Raw genomic sequence first — 18,839 nt, 5'->3', positions numbered from 1 at the left:
CTGGGAGTAAGGGTGAGTAAGGAGGTTGGGGTAAGGGAGAGACATTGACCCAGACCCAGAGACAGAGAGACTGGAGGGAGAGGCAGAGACACAGGAGACGGGCAGACAGAGAACTGAAACTATGTAGCAAGACAACTGTGACAAAGCCAACGACGGCTGGATGGTGTGTGTTAGGGTCCCGGAATCCAGGGCGGAGGCAATGAATGTCGGTGTCCAGTTCCCACCACATGGGCGAGTCAGCTGGAGGTCCGCATGACTGGATTGCTCCTCTGGTCAGAGGCAGTGCACCCCTGCACATACATGTCAGGATCGCATGTTCATATACATGGTGATCCCCTCCCCCGCCCCCCCCCCCGCCCCAAGTCACAGAACGCCATTGCATGCCTGAAGCTCTGCGCCTCGCCACAGTTAAGCTTTCTGACCACTCAGAGGTTTTGCTTTTCGTCTTCTCTGTCACATCTCCTTTCCCTCTTCTTTTATTTCTGTTCCCCTGTCAAGAATCACATATCTGAGCTAGTACCTACCTTCAAACTGCCGTTAGGTGAATTCTGGAGACTTATTCTCAGGCCAAGATCTGAGTTTACTCCCTCCAGGACTTTGCCCATGCTGTTCCCTCCACCAGGCATACCCTTCCTTCAGACTCATATCTGCCTTGTCCTTCCAGGCTGGGCTCCACGGTCGCTCTCCTTCTAGAAGCTTCTCAGACCAACCTGGGCTTGGAAAGGATCTCACCCTATCATGCCCCAGGCCCCCCTCCCTTTCTGTGATATCCCTGATGTGTGTTACCTGTTTATTTGTTCAACTGTGGCCAGATCTGGGCACTCCTGGCGGGCGGGCACATCCTGGACCCCCAGGCTCGCTGGGGAAATGGAAGCACAGACTCTGCTTCTAACTTCACAAAGGCATCTGCACCAGCAAAAGATTTGGCTTTGCTCTCAGGCCCGAAGCCACAAAATGCATGAACAAAGAGAATGCCGTCTGTTCTGTGCAGAGTGACTTTTCCTTATTACCAAAAATATAAATAAAAAAAAAAAAAAGTAACTGGAAAGGTGCCGGCAGGGCCAAGGCTTCTGGAAGTCACCCAGGGTGTGCTGAATGCCGGGCTGCTCCGGCTCAGTAGCTAAGGGCCACTTGGCCTTTCTGTGGGGAGGGGCCCAGGCCAAATTTCCTCCTTGTGAGGGCAGACGGCAGCAGCAGGAGAGAAAGTAGGGAGGTGAATCCTTTCCTGGGTTCCCCTCAGGCTCTAGGAGGGGCTGGGGATAGTGCTGGCCTTGAGCAGCCCTAACCTGATATCGTCTTAGTCAAGTCCAAACTGAGGGAGTGGCTTTGTCAGTTCGGACTTCGGTTTTCTCACCTGGAGAATGGGCTGATGCTCACGGGGCTGAGGTGGGGGAGGAGGCAGGGAGGATCCAGCTGACACCAGTAGCTCCTCACTCTCCCCTGGATATAGACACAGACTGAGGCCCCTTCTCCTTGCAGGGCAGAGAGGCTGACTAGAAGCAACAGCTTTCCCTTCGGGTTGAAGAAGGACATGAGGGAATGAGCAACTTGTCATTGGAGGGACCAAAAAGGAACTAAAAGGGCTTGTTTGGCTCTAGGGAAGCACTTTGCCGAGTGAACTTACGACCTCTGTCTGGTTAAATCTGACCCAACCTTTGAGCTAAGGCTAAATGCTCTCTGCTCCCTGGAGGGTTCCTGTCCTATCCGATCAGGGGAAGTCTGTCATTCTTCCCCAAAGCCACGTGCCCAACCACATGGCGTGGGTCACCATGGCCACCTAGATCTGTTATAGCACGATTTGCCTACTGCCCACCTCTTATACAGCTTTACTCCAGCACCTAGAGCAAGCCCGATCTGCAGCAGGAACGCAGTAAATGCTTCCAGAAGAAATGGATCCCTAGGCTCCAGTTTTGGTCCTTGGTTGTCTCCAGAGTCACATGAGCCAGAAAGTGATTCCCAGCCCTGCTGCCTCTTACCAGTGCGGGCCACAGGCTAACCTGACAAGCTCAGGGAAGGCCTGCATGGCAGTCTGGCAAACTCAAGACCTAAAGTAACCACAAAGGATGGTCTGAAATTAAACCTTAGCTAAAAGCAGTTATGGTGGGTAGTCACCTCCTAGGCCGGTATCTTCACTGACAAGGTCAACCTTTACCTTAACTGAGCCTATCTGTCTTTTTGCATCTATGATGACATATCCTTGAAATGTTTGGGTAACTTGTAACTTCCCTTTTTCTGGAGCCCCTGGGGACAGATACCACACATTCCTTCATTGTTATCATGTTAATTGTTCCTGTATCCACCTAAGTATGTGTTTGTCATTTTACTTTTTATCCAATCCCAGGGGTTTCCCCGCTTTGCTTTCTCCCGCCTCTCTACTCTCTCTCCAATGGATTTCATGTAACCCACCTACATCCCTCCTTTGATTGCAGTGTATAAAAATAGAGGAAAACCCACCATTCTCCGGAGCATTATCTCAATTAGTTGAGGTTCTGCTTCCCAGCAATTGTCGACAGTTTGGCTCAAATAAACTCACAAAAATTCTTTACAGGTTTGAATGTTTTTTATGTTAACACCAGCAGTGTGACCTTAAAGAAGCCAGTCTCCCTCTCTGTGCCTTCGTTCCTCCATCTATTAAATGTGCGTAAGAATGCTGCTCACTTCTGAGGTTTCCAGTAAGAATCCAACGAGTCCTTGAGTGAAGAGGGCATGGCCCCAGGAGCTTAATAACGTTCACTGTTATAAACACATTTATTCTTGAGTGTTTGGGCATGTGGTTTCGATCCAGAGCAAAGTTCTTAGAATATTCTTTTTTAGGGTTGAAGGGTCCCAACCCGGCGTGAGCTCAGGTCCAACCTGGTGTGATATCCTCTAAATCTTTAGCTCTGAACTCCTATGTGCCTCTCCAGCCATCTTCCTCCTTCTCCTCATTCCCTTACAGCCATGCCAGTAGAGCCAGCATCACACCTTAGCCTGGGGAAAACTATTCATCCCTCAAAGCCCCATCTTCCATGTTCTCTTCTCTGAGAAGCCCTCCCTCCTCTTTCTCCAGACCTCCCCAACACCCTCCCTCCTTCTGACCCAATCCTGACCCCAAGGGGCTGGGGATGTTTGTGTCTAACATTGACTTCCAAGCTTGAAGGCACCTCAAGGGCTGGATTGAGGCTTCCCTTGGGTTTTGCATCTCCCAGCATTGGGTGGATATATGGGGATCATGGCAGAGGAGGGTTTGATGACCCAGTCTTGGTGAAAGTGGCCCTACCCTGGTGTTGCTCAGTGGTTAGACCGCCTGCCCACACACTGAAGGGTCATGGGTTTGATTCCCAGTCAAGGGCATGTACCTGGGTTGCAGGTTCAATCCCTGGCACTGGTTGGGGCATGTGTGGGAGGCAACAAATCGATGTGTCTCTCTCATAAAGATGTTTCACACACTCTCTCTCTCCCTCCCTATGTGTGGGAGGCAACAAATCGATGTGTCTCTCTCACAAAGATGTTTCACACTCTCTTTCTCCCTCCCTTCCTCCCTTATACTCTCTCTAAAAATCAATGGAAAAAATACCCTTGGGTGAGAATTAACAACAACAAAAATGTGTGTGTGTGTGTGTGTGTGTGTTGAAAGTCGCCTGCCTTAAATTTAGATCCAACTCAATTTCTACCCAAAGCCAAGGTTAATTCACTAAATAAACAGCACCCAGGAAGTAAGAGCCAGGCACCTTTAGGCCCAGGAACAAAGGGGCTGGGGGCTGGGGTCATGCGCTGGGTTATGGACTCGAGTTCCCAGGACCAGGAGAGCCCCCTCCTAACACGGATCTGTGGTCTGGATCCCACAGACCTAATTACCCTCATTGCCTCGTGCACTAATTACCTCCACCGTGCCAGGTGGCTGGGCGGGGCTGCTCCACTTTTGGGAGGTAGGTCGCCCGATTATTTTTGGCTTTGCCGTCCTTGAAGGCTCCAGCATCTGCCCAAATGAAGGGCAGAAATTGGGGCGGAGAAATTGCAGCAGGAGGGGCACTGGGAGATGTGGGGGTTGGGTTGGCCCAGGAGCTCCCTGAGCAGGGACTTTGGACCTGAGGCCTGAGGGTCTTCGGCACATAGCTGAGGTGGCAAGACCTGGAGGGGCTGAGAATCAGCTCTGAGGTGGGCTGTTCTGAAGGTCTGGCATCATTGGTGGGAGATGGCTGGGCGTGGGGACTGGTCCGATGGGCCTGGGTGGGAACTGCTGTGTGTTTCTGGGCATATGACTTCCTCTCTTTGTGCTTTTCTTGACAGATTAAACAGGGATAATAACTCACAAAGAGTGCTCTAGGCAGAGGGCACAGCGTGTGCAAAGGCCCTGAGGTAGGGATGGACTGGGTGCATTGGAGGGAGGCCAGGTGGCCAAAGCAGAGTGAGTGGGAGGGGAGTAGGGGGTTCTGTGGGCTGAGGGGCCATGGTGAGGTGTGGGTTTTGTTCCAGGTCCTGGGGAGCCTTGGGAGAGTTTGGAGCCAGGAGGGAGGGATGTGATCAGATTCATACTGCAGGCTCCAGGCTGAAGTTTAGCGCTTAGGAGAGAACCGGGGTGTGTACATGTGCAGACCCTCCTTTTCTGTGAGCCTCAGTTTCCACATCTTGGACAGACAGAGTTCTGAGGCTCAGACAGCCCCAGCACGCACTGGACCTTTAGCCAGGGAAGCTCCCCTCTCCACAAATTCCTGAATTCTGGCTGAGCAGCCTGCATGGCCTCGCCTTTGCCTGCCCTCTCCTCCTACTCTCCTTCTGTGGCCTTGAAGGAACAGCTGTGGGAACAGAGAGCAGGAGGCCTCGGGGAAGACAGTGAGGAGGGGCTCTGGGGAGAAGGGGGGCCGTGTTCCTGTTTGGTGACGGCCCACATGGGGCCGCCCAGTGCCGAATGTTCTTGCAGGAATTGGGTGACTCAGATGTGGCAGCCTCTTCTCTTGATTTGCTAGGGAGGCCATTCCTGGTCTCCAGACACAGGTTGGAGTAAGGATTTGCCTCTCTGGGCCACCCCCTAAAACAGCCCTCCCTCTGCCCCCCAGGACCTCTTTAACTGGCTGCATTGCTCACCTTCCTGCTCTCCTGGAGGCTTCAGAGGAAGAATCCAGCTTCTCATCACCATTGGCTATGCTGCTGGACCCCACCTCTGAGCCTCTGAACTCAGTTCCAACACCTCCTCCTCCAGGAAGCCTTCCCAGACTCCCTCCACTCCCCTAACCCTAACCCCATAGGGGTCCATGTCTGGCTCTGCTTCTACCTCAAACTGGGGCTCCTTGGAGACCAGGTGTAGGTCAAGACCTCTCAGGGCCCCAGTGCCACCCAGTATGAGAGGGCACAAAGGGGGCACTGGGGTGCAGGACACCTGCTGTGGCAGCCCAAGGCAGGACCCCAGGGACCTGACCTCTAACATCATTTTTATAAAAGAGAAAACTGAGACTTAGGAGGCTTAGGCTGATTCCCCAAATCAAAAGTTGGACAGGTGGAAAGCTTGGCCCTTTCCCTGCAGCCTTTGGAACCTTATTTACCTACAGGAGAGGAGTTTGGTACAATCTGGGCTCGGACTCCAAGAGTCCAACAGCCCATCTCCACAGATGCACTGGGGGCCTCCCTGGGCCTGTGTCCTCCTCTGTAAGACTGGGGTTCCTCACCCGTTCACTTGTGTTTACTGAGCACTGATTGTGTCTCGGCCCTGTGGGGCGCCCTACCCTGAGCGAGAGCACAACTACCTGGTAGACAAGATGGATGACAAATAAAGGCTCAAGTAGGATGACTTCTGACAGCTTTTTGCAAAGGAGGGAAAACCAGACAAAGCAACACAAAGACAGGTGGTTGGTGAAGGCTGCTCAGAGGAGGTAGTGGTTCAGGGAGCAGCGCGTGCGTAGGACCTGAGGTGGGAATGTGTTCAGCCCCCTGGAGCAGCATCGAGGAGGCAGGTGTGGCTGGAACAGGGTGGCTGGGAGGAGAGTGGGGAGCCAGATGGGCAGGGAACTCCGTCGGCTGGGTCACAAGGAAGAACGTAGACTTCACACTCAGCCCTGGGGAGCCATGAAAGGCTTGGAGCAGGAAAGGGACATGACCTGCTTTTCCATGTTGTAGATAAAATTCACCAGAGTAACACATGACAAATGGCCTGAGGAAGGTGATCTTAAGACTTTCATCCTTGGTTATCCCAATGCAGAGGGTACCCCGGTTTGTACTTGATAAACAAATGGCATTGTTATCAGCACTATTATTCTATCTTTGGAGTTGGCCACAGGCTCTGTGCTCGAACCCCTCCCAGGACCTCAGGGAGGAAGCCTGTCCAAATAACCTCCTTTCTGCCCTGTCTGGCCTTCCTTCCTCTCCCTCTCTCTCTCTCTCTCTCTCTTTCTCTTAAGGCCCTCTTATCACTGAAATTCCAGGCCTCCAACTGGACGGAAACATCTGCTTCCTGTAGAGGAATCTGTTGCCCCCCAGGCTGGGGGAAGAGAACCACTGAGGGAAAGAGAAAGGATCACACATTAGGCACCAACTGCATACACAGGGGAGACACTATGTGCAGGCTGCCCATTTCCCAGGCAGGGAATCATGGCCGAGCACAGGATAAGAGCTTGTTGACATATCCAGCAGGGGCAGCCTGAATGATTTGCAGGATCCAGCGCAAAAGAAAAATTCAGGGACCCTTGTTGAGAAATTACTCAGAACTTTAAGACAGTGACATCAGAGTGTTAAACTCAGAAGCTGGCCCTGGTGGGAGCTGTCGCAGACACCTTCTACAGCTGCAGAAACTGCGTCTGAGAGAGGGAGGGAGATGTGCCAAGAGCTGAGGGGCCCTTGGGGACCCTCCCACCTCCTGAGACAGTGGCAAGAGTGTTGAGTGGCTAGTGGACTGGTGAGTAGACCTCAGAAGCTGGGATGTACCAATCTTATCCTTGGTGAGAAGCTAGGAGTTGCTGTGGCCTCAGTGGTCTAGGGGTTGGGGGAGGGCAGCGACATACATGCATACATTTTCTTTTCTTTGTTAATGTGAGTAGACCTCAGAAGCTGGGATGTACCAATCTTATTCTTGGTGAGAAGCTAGGAGCTGCTGTGGCCTCAGTGGTATAGGGGTTGGGGGAGGGCGGCGACATACATGCATACATTTTCTTTGTTAATATATTTTTATTGGTTTCAGAGGAAGGGAGAGGGAGAGAGAGAGATAAAAACATCAATGAAGAGAGAATCATTGATTGGCTGACTCCACGCCACCCCACTGGGGATCGAGCAGGCAGCCCGGCATGTGCCCTGACCGAGAATCGAACTGTGAACTGCTGGTTCACACGCTGATGCTGGGCCATGCGTACATTTTCTAACATGTTTAGCTTTATGCATTTTCTCTTCTGGTTGCCAAAGTGATATGTACTCAGTGTAAAATCTGTTTCAGAGGAAACACAGACAAGCATAACGTAAATAATGTGCACAGGTCCCTTGTCATCAGTTTAATTCCCCTGAATGCATTTTTGTTCCAAACTTACAATGTGCCTGGTGTTCACTGATCAGTTAAAACACACTGGCACAGCCTGGCCGGATGGCTCAGTGGTTGAGTGTTGACCTATGAACCCGGTCACGGTTCGATTCCAGGTCAGGGCACGCGCCTGGGTTGCGGGTTCAATCCCCAGTGTAGTTGCGTGCAGGAGTCTCTCTCATTATTGATGTTCCTATCTCCCTCTCCCTCTCCCTCTCCCTCTCCCTTACTCTCTAAAATCAATAGAAATATATTTTTTAAAAAACACACAGAAAACAAACTAAATTCAGATGCCATCCCTGTGCTCGTGGGCGTGGGCTGGCACACTCCAGGTGCTAGGTAAACATCTGTTGAGTGAATGAAAATTTAAGAACAAAGTGAATGCCCAGAGATCACTGTTATAACAGGATGGCCTATTTCATTCTAGATTTTTACTTTTTTTCACCTCTTCTCAGCCACAATGCAATCATACTGTACATGACTTCTCAGTGGAGGCCCACTTTCCATACCGATTAATATCAGTCTGCCCTCTTGTGTTGAAAGATGTTACCAGGGCTTTTCCATGATTTGTTAAACTGATCCCCTATGGTCGGGCATCGAGGATGCTTCCTCAAGGGATGCTTTTGGGGGCTGGCCTTAACAGTGGAATCACAGCCGTGCCAGCATGGCTCAGTGGTAGAGTGTCAACCCATGAGCCAAGAGGTTGCTGGTTCAATTCCCAGTCAGGGCACATGGGGGCGTGCATGAGGCAACCAAACGATGATGTTTTCTCTCACTGATGTTTCTATCTCTCTATCCCTCTCCCTTCCTCTCTCTAAAATAAATAAACAAACAAACAAATAAATAAGGGAATCACACATTTTCAAGGCCTTCGATGGACACCTAGGGCCATACTGCCTTCCATACCACGCCATATCTCTGAACATCTGTCTATTTCTCTGAACATCTGACATTTGCAAATAAATGTTACAGAGACTGGCATCGCAAGAGATGGATTAAAATCAGAGGCTCCCAAAGGCAGGTTGGGGAGTGACTTCTTAAGGGTCAAATGTTCTGGAACTAGAAACAGGTGGTGATTGCACAACATTGTAAATGTACTAAGTGCCATTGAATTATACACTTTAAAATCATTATTTTGTGTTATGCAAATTTTACTTCAACTAAAAAAAATCTGAGGTCACAACTGGGGGGGATCTCTGGCTTCCAGAAAGCCCCCAAAACTCTGCTCAGTGTCACCTCCTCCAGGGAACCTCCACTCATTACCATGTCAACCCACTATGTCCCTTCCATCTGTCCTCTTATTTGTCTTCAAAGCTCTCATCATTCCCTGGCATAGTTTCATTCATTATTCATTCATTCATCCATTCGACAGAAGAGTTCACAATTATCATCAGGCCCATTTTCCAGGGAAGGAAGCTGAAGCTCAGAGCGTTGGGGTTGCCGCATGGCACCAAGCGAGGTGAGTGTGGGGCTGGGCTGCATCCCCATCTCCATCCCGCCCTGGTTCCTTCTAGAGATGCCCAGTGGCCATTGCTGGGGTCTTCTCCAAATTGAGGAAGGTGTAAACAGTTCCCTCACTGTTACTGTTATACTGTTACTGTGTAAACGTAACAAGAAGTTCTTGTGACTTCTGGTCTCTTAATTGCTTCAGTCCATTCACTTGTTCATCCCTTCACTCATTCATTTTACAAAGATATTTTGAGGTCTAACCATGTTCTGGGCCCTGTGCTGGGTGCGGGAGTTACAATAAGCATAAAAGGTAAATATATAAACAAGGAGAGGTCACATGGTCATAGGTACTGAGAATAAAATCAGGCAGGAAGCAGAGATGGCCTGGAGATCATGCAAATGAGGGTGAGGGTTGGGGAGTGAAGTGGGGGCTGCCCTATTGTCTCCTGGTTGTACAGGGGAGGCACCCTCCGAGGAGGTGACATTTGAGCTGAAATTGGAAAGAGGAGGAGTCATGCACAATGAGATCAGGAGGAAGGGTGTCCCAGGTGGAGGGCACAGTATGTGCAAAGGTCCTGGGGTGGAAAGGAGCTGGACATGTTTGAGGAACATCAAGGAGGATGCTGAAGCTCTAACAGGGTGAATGTGAAGGAGGGGGAGGGGAGGAGGCCAGGGAGATGAGCAGGGGCTGGGCCTCCTTAGGGATCACAGGAGTGGGTTCTATTCTAGGATGATGTGAATCATAGGAGAGTTTGAGCTGGGGAGTAACTTGGTGTGGTTTATAAGTTCTGGAAACCTTCCTGTGGCTGTTGTTGGGAGAAGGCACTCGGAGGTGATATGTCAGGGAAACCAAAGATGAGTTGGGCAGCCTCTGGGAGCCTCTGATGGCCTGCCTGAGTGGGGGAAGTGATCATGAGAAGTTGGTCAAGGGTTTGAGGGGAATGTACTGGAGGCTGAAGGAGAAGAGGAGTCTAGGAGGCTCCTAGATGTTTGATAGAGTTCCTCTGTGATTCAGGGAGACTTGGAGGGTACTGGGCAGGACTGAGGGTGGCCCTGGTGACTCATGTTCACATCTCCCATGACCTTGAACTTCTTTAGCAAAGATGTGCACAGGAACACACACAAACAGCCAGATGTCCATCTTCCCCCCAGAAGAAGGCAGGAAAAGGAAAAAATTAAAAAAGGCGGGGTTGGGTGGGCAGAAGGCTGAGGGAGACGTTTCAGCATTCTGTGGGAAGGAAGCAAGTTCGAGCTGGCCTGCGCCTCCCCGCCCTGCTTCCTTTGACAAACTCTCTTAAAAGTCACTGCATTGTGCTGACAGGGCAACGCTTGCTGGACTCAGGCCCACACGGGATGTGGAGACCGTTCCCAGTTGAGTCAGCTGTTTCTGGATTGGAATCTCTGCCCCATCCCTGGTTTCCTGTATGAGCCTGGACACAGAAACGCTTTTCAAGAAATTGTTCTGCAGCTACCAGATTCCATGCGGAACAAAACCAATGGTCCCTACCTCACACCACCCACAAAAATTCAGTGTTGGGTAAAGACTTTCTTACTCTGAGCCTCTTCTGGGAGATGGTCCTCACCTCCCAGAGCTGTTGTGAGATGGGGTCCCAGTAAGCCTGTTGTGCAGCTGGCACTCAAACGGCTACTGCCATTATTATTTTTTCTTTAAAATTCTATGAGGCACTCACATGAAAAAATCTAAAGTCTGTCCATTGTATTGCTGTCAATTTTCTGGTTGTAATAATGTACTATATTCATACAGGTGTTCCCACTGGTGGAAGTGGAGTAAAGGGTACCCCAGATCTCTTTACTCATTTTTTCAAAAGTTTTATTTATTATTATTATTTATATTTTTAAAAATTTATTTCAGAGAGGGAGAAGGAGAGGGAGAGATAGAAACATCAATGATGAGAGGGAATCATTGATTGGCTGCCTCCTGCATGACCTCCACAGGGGATCGAGCCTGCAACATGTGCTCTTGCTCTTGACCAGAATCGAACCCCCAGGACCCCTCAGTCCACAGGCCAACACTCCAGCCACTGAGCCAAAGTGGCTAGGGCTCAACAGTTTTATTGAGATATAATTTACATACCATAAAGTCCATTCTTTCTTTTTATTATTTTAAATTTTATTTTATATTTTTATTGATTTCAGAGAGGAAGGGAGAGGGAGAGATAGAAACATCAATGATGAGAGAGAATCATTAATTGGCTGCCTCCTGCACGTCCCCCACTGGGGATCAAGCCTGCAACCCGGGCATGTGCCCTTGACGGAATCAAACCCAGGACCAATCCACAGGTCGACGCTCTATCCACTGAGCCAAACCAGCTAGGGCTAAAGTCCATCCTTTTAAAGTTCAATTCAATGGGTTTTTAGTATATTCACAAAGTTGTACAATCATCACCACTATCTAATTCTGGAATATATTCATCACCATCCCCCATCCCCGAAAAGAAACTTCCCACTAATTAGCAATCACTTCTCATTCTCCTCTCCCCCTACCTTGTATCAGTCACTAATGTACTTTCTGTCTCTATTGATTTGCCTATTTGAGGGATTTCATATAAATGGAACCATATAATATGTGCTATTTTATTTTATTTTTTTAAATATATTTTATTGATTTTTTTTAGAGAGGAAGGGAAGGGATAGAGAGTTAGAAACATCAATGAGAGAGAAACATCGACCAGCTGCCTCCTGCACACCTCCCACTGGGGATGTGCCCGCAACCAAGGTACATGCCCTTGACTGGAATCGAACCTGGGACCTTTCAGCCTGCAGGCTGACGCTCTATCCACTGAGCCAAACCGGTTAGGGCTGTGCTATTTTATTTTATGTCTGGCTTCTTTCGTTCAACATCATGTTGTTAAGATTCATCCATGTGCAGCCTGTATCACTTTTCTTTTTAATTGATTTTAGAGAGAAAGGAAGGGAGAGGGAAAGGAAGAAGGAGAGGAAGAGGGAGAGGGAGAGACAGGGAGAGGGACAGGGAGAGGGAAAGGGACAGGGAGAGGGAGAGAGACAGGGTCAGGGAGAGGGACAGGGATAGGGAGAGGAACAGGGAGAGGAGAGGGAGAAAGAAACATCGATCAGTTGCCTCCCATACACACCTGCAACCTGACAGGGAATCTTTTGGTGCACAGGACAATGCTCAACCAACTGAGCCATACCAGCCAGGGCAGCCTGTATCATTTTTAATTCATTTTTATTTTTTATCCTCACTCGAGGACATGTTCATTGACTTTAGAGAGAGAGAATAAGAGTTTTCCAAATTGAAGTTGGGAACTGATAGTGAACTCAACTTTATAAAATCTAATAAACAATAAAATAAACATAATTTAAAAATGAAAATGAATGCATACTCATTTGTCTGCATGGTCTGACGGAGTGTTTACTTTTGGACCCTTCGAAGCCCACCCTGAACCACACCTGGCTCACCCAGGCCAACTCCTGGGTTCAGGACATTGTTCACGTCCACCACAACGACAGAGCTGTAACAGCATGTCAGCCTCTCTGTTCTTCAGGAGGACGGAGAATCGGAGAATTCGGGCCCCCTGCACTCCTAGTTGATGCCCATGCGGATAACAGAAGGTCAAGGCCAGACCTGACTGAGGACCTTCCCCAGGACCTGCTTTCTCTCATTCAGGCTGGGCTCGTTCTGGCCGCTCTTCTCCCCATGTGGCCGGCACATGGCGCTGGCGGGTTGCCACAGAGAGTGAGGAGGACAACGTTCTCATCTGAAAATAAATCATGACCCTGAATGGGTAAACAAGAAACTAGGGCGGAAGAGGGGGAGCGGGGGGGGGGGGCTGAGGGGAAAGAGAATTGTGTCTTTCCTGGGAAGATGAATGCAGCCTTCAGAGGCTGGTCTCCCCGTGCTGGGCCCACAGCCACATGGTCTATCTCTGCTGTGCCCCCAGCTGTTCCTAAGCGCCGGTACCCGCTGTACCTTTGCCGCGGAGTCCTGACTCCTGGGCCTGACACCTCTCCCAATGTGGACCCCATTGTCACTCAGAAAAGTCTCTTCTTTGCCCTTTTAATGTGGATCTTGCTTTTTGTAGAACCAGCGTGACCTCTAACTGTTTGCTGAGTGCAAGACGCTCTCCACCTGTGGCCCATCTTACAGAGGGAAGGGGCGAGGGCAGGAGTGGAACTCAGTCGCAGGTCCAGAGGTGCTCCCCAGGCCTGATGGATGGTGATGTGAAGCCGGAGGCGTTTGAAGGGGTGAATGTCTTGGTCAAAAGCAAGGTGTGTATAGCTCAGGGGTGAAGACTTGATTTTGGGTCTGTTCCTGCTCCTTCTGGGAACAGCATCTTGGTGTGTACAGGGCTGACCCTTTCCCCTCTCAGGGAGGGTCACCCAGTGAATGAATGAGGGAACCAACAGATAGATGGGTGGAGGCTACTGAGAAACGCAGGGAGACACTGCAGGGACTCATGGCAGCCTGTGAGCCGGGCCCTGGGAGGAAATAATGGGAAGAGATAGTCTTCATTCAAATCTGATGCTTTTTTTTTTCTTTTTTCTTTTTTCTCCTAAGACCACAGCTGCTTCTGAAACAAAGACCGACAATTGCCACCAGCATGTGCTTCATTTTTACTTCCCTTGAATATTCTTCAATGGATTTTCTTTTTAAACGGCACTGGCGAGCTGTCGCTGTGTAATGAGGCACATGGCTGGGGAGGAGCAGGGAGAGCACCCCCTTTTCCCAGGCAGACATTTTGGAGTAGACCTGCCTCCTCTTTGCTCAAATACAGCTGAAAGTCCCTGTGTCTGGGCATCTGTCTACATTTTACAAGATTTCTACAAAAACCACACCCTACTTTGCTTTTATCCTCCAGGATCAAACTCCTTTTTCCAAAGCTCCATCATATTTCACATCCGAAGTCCCCTCACATTTTCCCTTCCTCCCCTCTATTTGCTTTGTCCCCGGGGTTCACCAGCACAGCAAGGCTCCTGACACATCTGTGGACATCAGGACTCATACCCTGGGTTGACCCCCGTGGTTTGTCTCATGGAGCCGAGGGGCACCAGTGTTTAAAGGCACCGGCCCAGCTAGGGTGACAAAAAGGCTGGAGCCCGGTGCAAGCTCTGTAGAAAGTAGCTTGGTGATCTTCAACAGGTAAAACACAGAGTTACCATATGATTCAGTAATTCCACTCTTAGGTATAGACCCAGGAGGATTTATAACAGGGGAGAAAACCAAAACTTGTGCACCATAATTAGAGCAACTCTATCCATAATCACCAAAAGGTAAAAACAACCCAAATGCCCATCAACAGATGAATGAATGAACAAAATGTGGTCCACCCACACAGTGGAATATTACTCAGCCATAAAAAGGACTGGAGCACTGAAACATGCTACAACATGATGGACCTCGAAACATCATGCCAAGTAAAAGAAGCCAGACACAAAAGACCACATGTCTTCTGATCCCATTTATATAAAATGCCCAGAACAGGCAAATCCATAGAGACAGAAAGGGGAGTAGTGTTTGTCAGGGGCTGGGGCGAGAGGATGGGAAGTGACTGCTTATGGGAGCGAAGTCTCTTTTTTGGGTGATGGAATGTTCTGGAAGTAGGTAGAGGAACTGGTTGTACAACATTGTGAATGTGTTAAATGCCACTGAATTGTTCACTTTAAAAAATGGGGAATTCGCCCTGGATCGTGTGCTCAGTGGTTGGAGCGTCTGACCTCCCACTGAAGGGTCTCGGGTTCGATTCCTGGTCAAGGGCATGTATCTGGGTTGCAGTTTTGCTCCCTGCCCTGTCAGGGCATGTGTGGGAGGCAACCAGTCAGTGTGTGTGTGTGTGTGTGTCTCTCTCTCCCTTCCTCCTTCCACTCTCTGAAAAGCAATGGAAAAAGGGTCATCAGGTTAGGATACAAAAAGAAAAAAAAAAAAGGTGAATCTTGTTATGTGCGTTTCACATCAGAGAGAAACTAAAAGGCTGGAGTGGTCCTCATGGAAGCCAGCAAGCACAGGTGTTAGCAATTCTGACACTTCTCCGGGCTCTTGTCAGTGCGGGGATGCTACTTGGGTATTTATTGTTTCCCTGCGGGGCTTTCCTCTGAATCCCTTTCACATACACTCTTCTCAGCTGACACTCTGGACAGGAAGAACATCCTCATGCTACAAATAAGGAAACTGAGGCTCTAAGAGGTGAAATGAATTTGCAAGGTCATCCATGGCGGCCTTCCATTGTGTCATGGGGTTTAGGTAAGGACTTGAGAACTTTATTTTTAGGAAGACAATTGGGCTGATAGAAAACCTCAGTGACAGCTTCCCAGTGACACAGAATGGTGGAAATGGAACACCTGACACCTGTGAGCTTCATGGAGTGCTGGCACTGATTCTCAAAATCCTGGCAGTAGATACTACTATTCTCCCATTTACAAGTGAGGAAACTGAGGCTTACAGAGGTGGATCACTTGCTCTAGGTCACACAGCACAGTGAGCACATGTAAAGGCTGAGGACTCAAACCCTCAAATTCTGTTTTGCTCTGAGCTTTCTCTGGGTAAAAGCAAGTCATCAAAGCATAAATGCTGAAATCTCCAAGTGGAACCTCACTCCTGGACCAGGAATTCCAGGAACTGTGAGACTGTGCTCCCAAGACAACCTGGGAAATCTCTGGAGAAAAATCAAGCAAAGGGTCAACTTGTGAGGTCCCCCTCCTGGGGTCGAAGGGAAGTGGTTGGTGCCAGATTCATCATGGAGCCACAATTCTTTTTTATTTTTATTTATTTATTTATTTATTTGGCCTTTGAAATTGTCTTTATTTCTGATCATTCCTTTACAATCATCTACCTCAGGATTAACTCCCACACATGCAGCTGGAGCCCAAATCCCCCTCCCCCGTCCCCATGCAAATCAGATTCATATTTCTGATTCTAGGACACTTGCCCCTTGAGGTCCCATGAATGCCCCAACCTTGGCCCCTGCAATTCTGTTCCCGGGCTTGGTCCCTCCCTTTCCCCATTCAAGCTGAGCATGAACCTGAAACGCGGGTGCCCCCTGCATAACGCACCCCGGTCCGAGGTTTCAGTTCATATTTGCCCAGAAAGAAGCCTTTGCTGGGTGCACCCACTGAGCAGGGTCACTACAGGGGCACCTCACAGGCTCCATGTCATGAAAATGCCACGTCATAAAACTCACTGCAGTGCTTGGAGGCAAGCAGGGTGCTCCTGGGCTGTCCTAACTCCCTCAGTGTCGGCTTGAGCTCAGCCCGGATCAGGGCAAGTCTCTCCTGGTTGACAGTCCCTTGGGTCCTGTAACACTCCAGGGGGACGGGGTAGAGCTCGATCTCTAAACTGCGCAGCCTGGTTGTGTGGCGCAGCAGCTTCTCCACGGTGGCCACGGAGAAGTTGTTCTCAGACATGGTGAAGTCCCTGAGCTGGTGACAGCGGCTCAGGACAGGCAGGATGGCCTCGACTTGGGAGTCCCCCATCCCACAGTGATCCAGGCCCAGGTCCTGGAGGGTGGGTGCCACTGCCTCCAGCAGAGCTCGGAGGGGCTCAAGACTAAAATCCGCAAGCCTGAGGTCAAACAGATGCAGGGACGTCAGCTGCCTGAGGTTCGGGCACTGGAGCAGGTGTGTCAGGTCCGAATGCGTCAGCCGCTGGCAATTTCTTATGGAGAGTTTGTCCAAGGGGGTCTGCAGGCACCTGAGCATCTGGTCCAGACGGCCTCGGAGGAAGGAGGGAGAATCCATGTTGAGGTCCCGAAGGTGCCGCAGCCTGAGCATCTGAGAGAGGAATTGGGAAAAGGATCGCTGCTCCTCCTGCTGTTTCCTATCCCAATCTTCTTCCTCCTCCCACTCCTGCTCCTCTTCCTCCTGTTCTTCCTCCTCTTCCTCTTCCTCTTCCTCCTCCTCCCCATTCTCCTCTGTCAACACGTGAATGTGGGAGAGAGAGAGTCTCTGCAGGTTACTCATCTCTCCCAGGTAAAGAGCAAACGTCCCCAGGGTGGGCAGGTCCCAGGTGCAGTTCACTTCACTTCCTGGAATGCAGTCCAGCTGCACCCCATCCAGGACCCTCCTGACCCTCTGGAAGGGCACCTCAGAAATCCTCAGCGTCTTGCAGCACAGGTGTAGCAAACCTTCCCTCTGCTGGGCCCATTGGATGATGTACTTGAGAAACTCATCCCCATCCCTTCCATTGAAGTTAAGGTCTAGGAACACCTCCAAGGGAGCCAAGGGGTGCTGCATGTTGGGGCTGGAGCTGTGCACAGCCACTGGTCCTGTCTGTGAGCACTTCTGGGTGCTGTCTCCACACCACATCCTCCAGAAGTTGGCTCCCGTGTTCCTTAAATCCAGCACCCGCAGTTTCCACCTCCTGGGCCGAACCTCCTGGGCAAGCAGAACGTCCAGCCCATCCAACACGGCTTTGAAGACCTCATCCAGGGACAAATGTGACAGGCAGCCCAGAGGGAGGACAGTGAAGGGCCAGGTGTGCACCATGGCCTTCAGGGGCTCCGGGATTCTCCTACGGTAGGCCTGAATGAAGAACTGCGGGAAGAGCTCTGCGGGCAGGTACTCCAGAGCTGTGATGGCTGAGGCCTGGTCCCTCAGCAGGCTCCTTCCTGCCAGCCGCAGGAGTGTGGGTGGGGTCCAGATGATCATCTTCAAGGCTCAGAAAGGAATCCTGCAGAAATGTCTGCTGTGACTGGGTTGGCTGGGGCTCAGATCTCAGACCTGGTGGAGAAAGAACCGCCGCACTGACTGCAGAGCTGGAGGACTCTGAATCTCTCCTCTGGTGCCTGAGGTTTTTATACACCTTCTCAAATGATAACATCCAATCAGAAACCTCAGTCTCCATCCCTTAATCTTATTGGGATTATTTCCTCTCTCCAGATTAATGGATTGAGAGAAAGGTAGGGAGGGACAAGGTTGAGGCCTGGCTCATTGATTCCTTTCATAGACACTGAGGTTGACTGATGGCCCCCTATTGCTTTCCTCAGTGTGAGACAGTGGAGGTGTAATGGTTTCCTGATGTTAAATAGGAAAAAGCACAACCTGAGAGCGTGGTTGCTGAGGGTCTTTGGCCACATTAGACTAATCCAAATGTACCCACAGTTAAAACAGCCAACGCCCCACAGCTGACACCCTTTGGTGTCATCCCCAAAGAAAACAAATGAAATGTGTCTATGCATCAAGTAAGGTTTTATGTCAGGAGACATAGCAGATCATGATCTCCACAGGGATCAAGGAGTGGGCAATTGAGCATGTGGGTGGCCCTTCAGACCCTAAGGCTTCTCTGAGGGAGGTCAGGTAAAAATCACCATGAGAAGCAGGGTCAGGGCTGGGCAGGCTGGGGGTGGGCCATCCTCGTGGAACCCTATTTATGACCCAGGGCCAAGTAAAGATGGGTGTTTTTTCTTGGAAAGAAGAGAGATGGAAAGACTCTTCTCTGGGTGAATTTAGGATTTAAAAGGAGACAAGCTGGAGTAGAGACAGTGCCATCCTAGAGGGCAAAGGGAGAGATTCCAACTTCTATCCCTCCCAGGAGGAAAGGGTGGGTCTCCTCTGGGAAAGATGGGATTAGCTCAGCACCTGGGTGGAGAAGATTAAATCTAAGAATGTGATTAGAGGGAAAGAGGCCAGACCTGGGAGTTAGACATTTTCAAGCCTGAAAGGCACTGAAGGCAGATGCATAGGCTCTTTAGGATCTCGGAGCCCAGGAGAGAAATCGCTGCAATTCTTTTTAAAAATAAAGTTGTATTGATTTTTACGGAGAGAAGTAGAGAGCCAGAAACATCGATGAAAGAGAAACATGCCCCTGACTGGAATCGAACCTGGGACCCTTGAGTCCGCAGACCGATGCTCCATCCACCGAGCCAAACTGGCCCGGGCAGAGCCGCAATTCTTTTTTTTTTTTTCTACTTTTTATTTATTTTTTATTTTTTAATTTAAT

General features: G+C 50.0%; 1 protein-coding gene across 1 annotated transcript in view; it reads right to left on the bottom strand.

Moving 5' to 3' along the window:
- Positions 1 to 15,989: 15,989 nt before the first annotated feature.
- Positions 15,990 to 18,839, bottom strand: part of LOC102253709 (PRAME family member 9/15) — a 10,128-nt gene continuing 7,278 nt past the window's right edge. Inside the window, exons 2-3 of the mRNA XM_014545801.1 lie at positions 16,919 to 17,620; positions 15,990 to 16,768 (exon numbers count right to left, since the gene is read on the bottom strand). Coding sequence (XP_014401287.1) covers positions 16,055 to 16,768; positions 16,919 to 17,548 — 1,344 coding nt within the window. The 5' untranslated portion in view covers positions 17,549 to 17,620 and the 3' untranslated portion in view covers positions 15,990 to 16,054. The remainder of the gene's footprint in view (positions 16,769 to 16,918; positions 17,621 to 18,839) is intronic.

Source organism: Myotis brandtii, unplaced genomic scaffold (genome assembly GCF_000412655.1).
Source record: "Myotis brandtii unplaced genomic scaffold, ASM41265v1 scaffold421, whole genome shotgun sequence".
NCBI classification, from domain to species: domain Eukaryota; kingdom Metazoa; phylum Chordata; class Mammalia; order Chiroptera; family Vespertilionidae; genus Myotis; species Myotis brandtii.
This window is presented reverse-complemented; position numbering and strand designations above follow the sequence as displayed.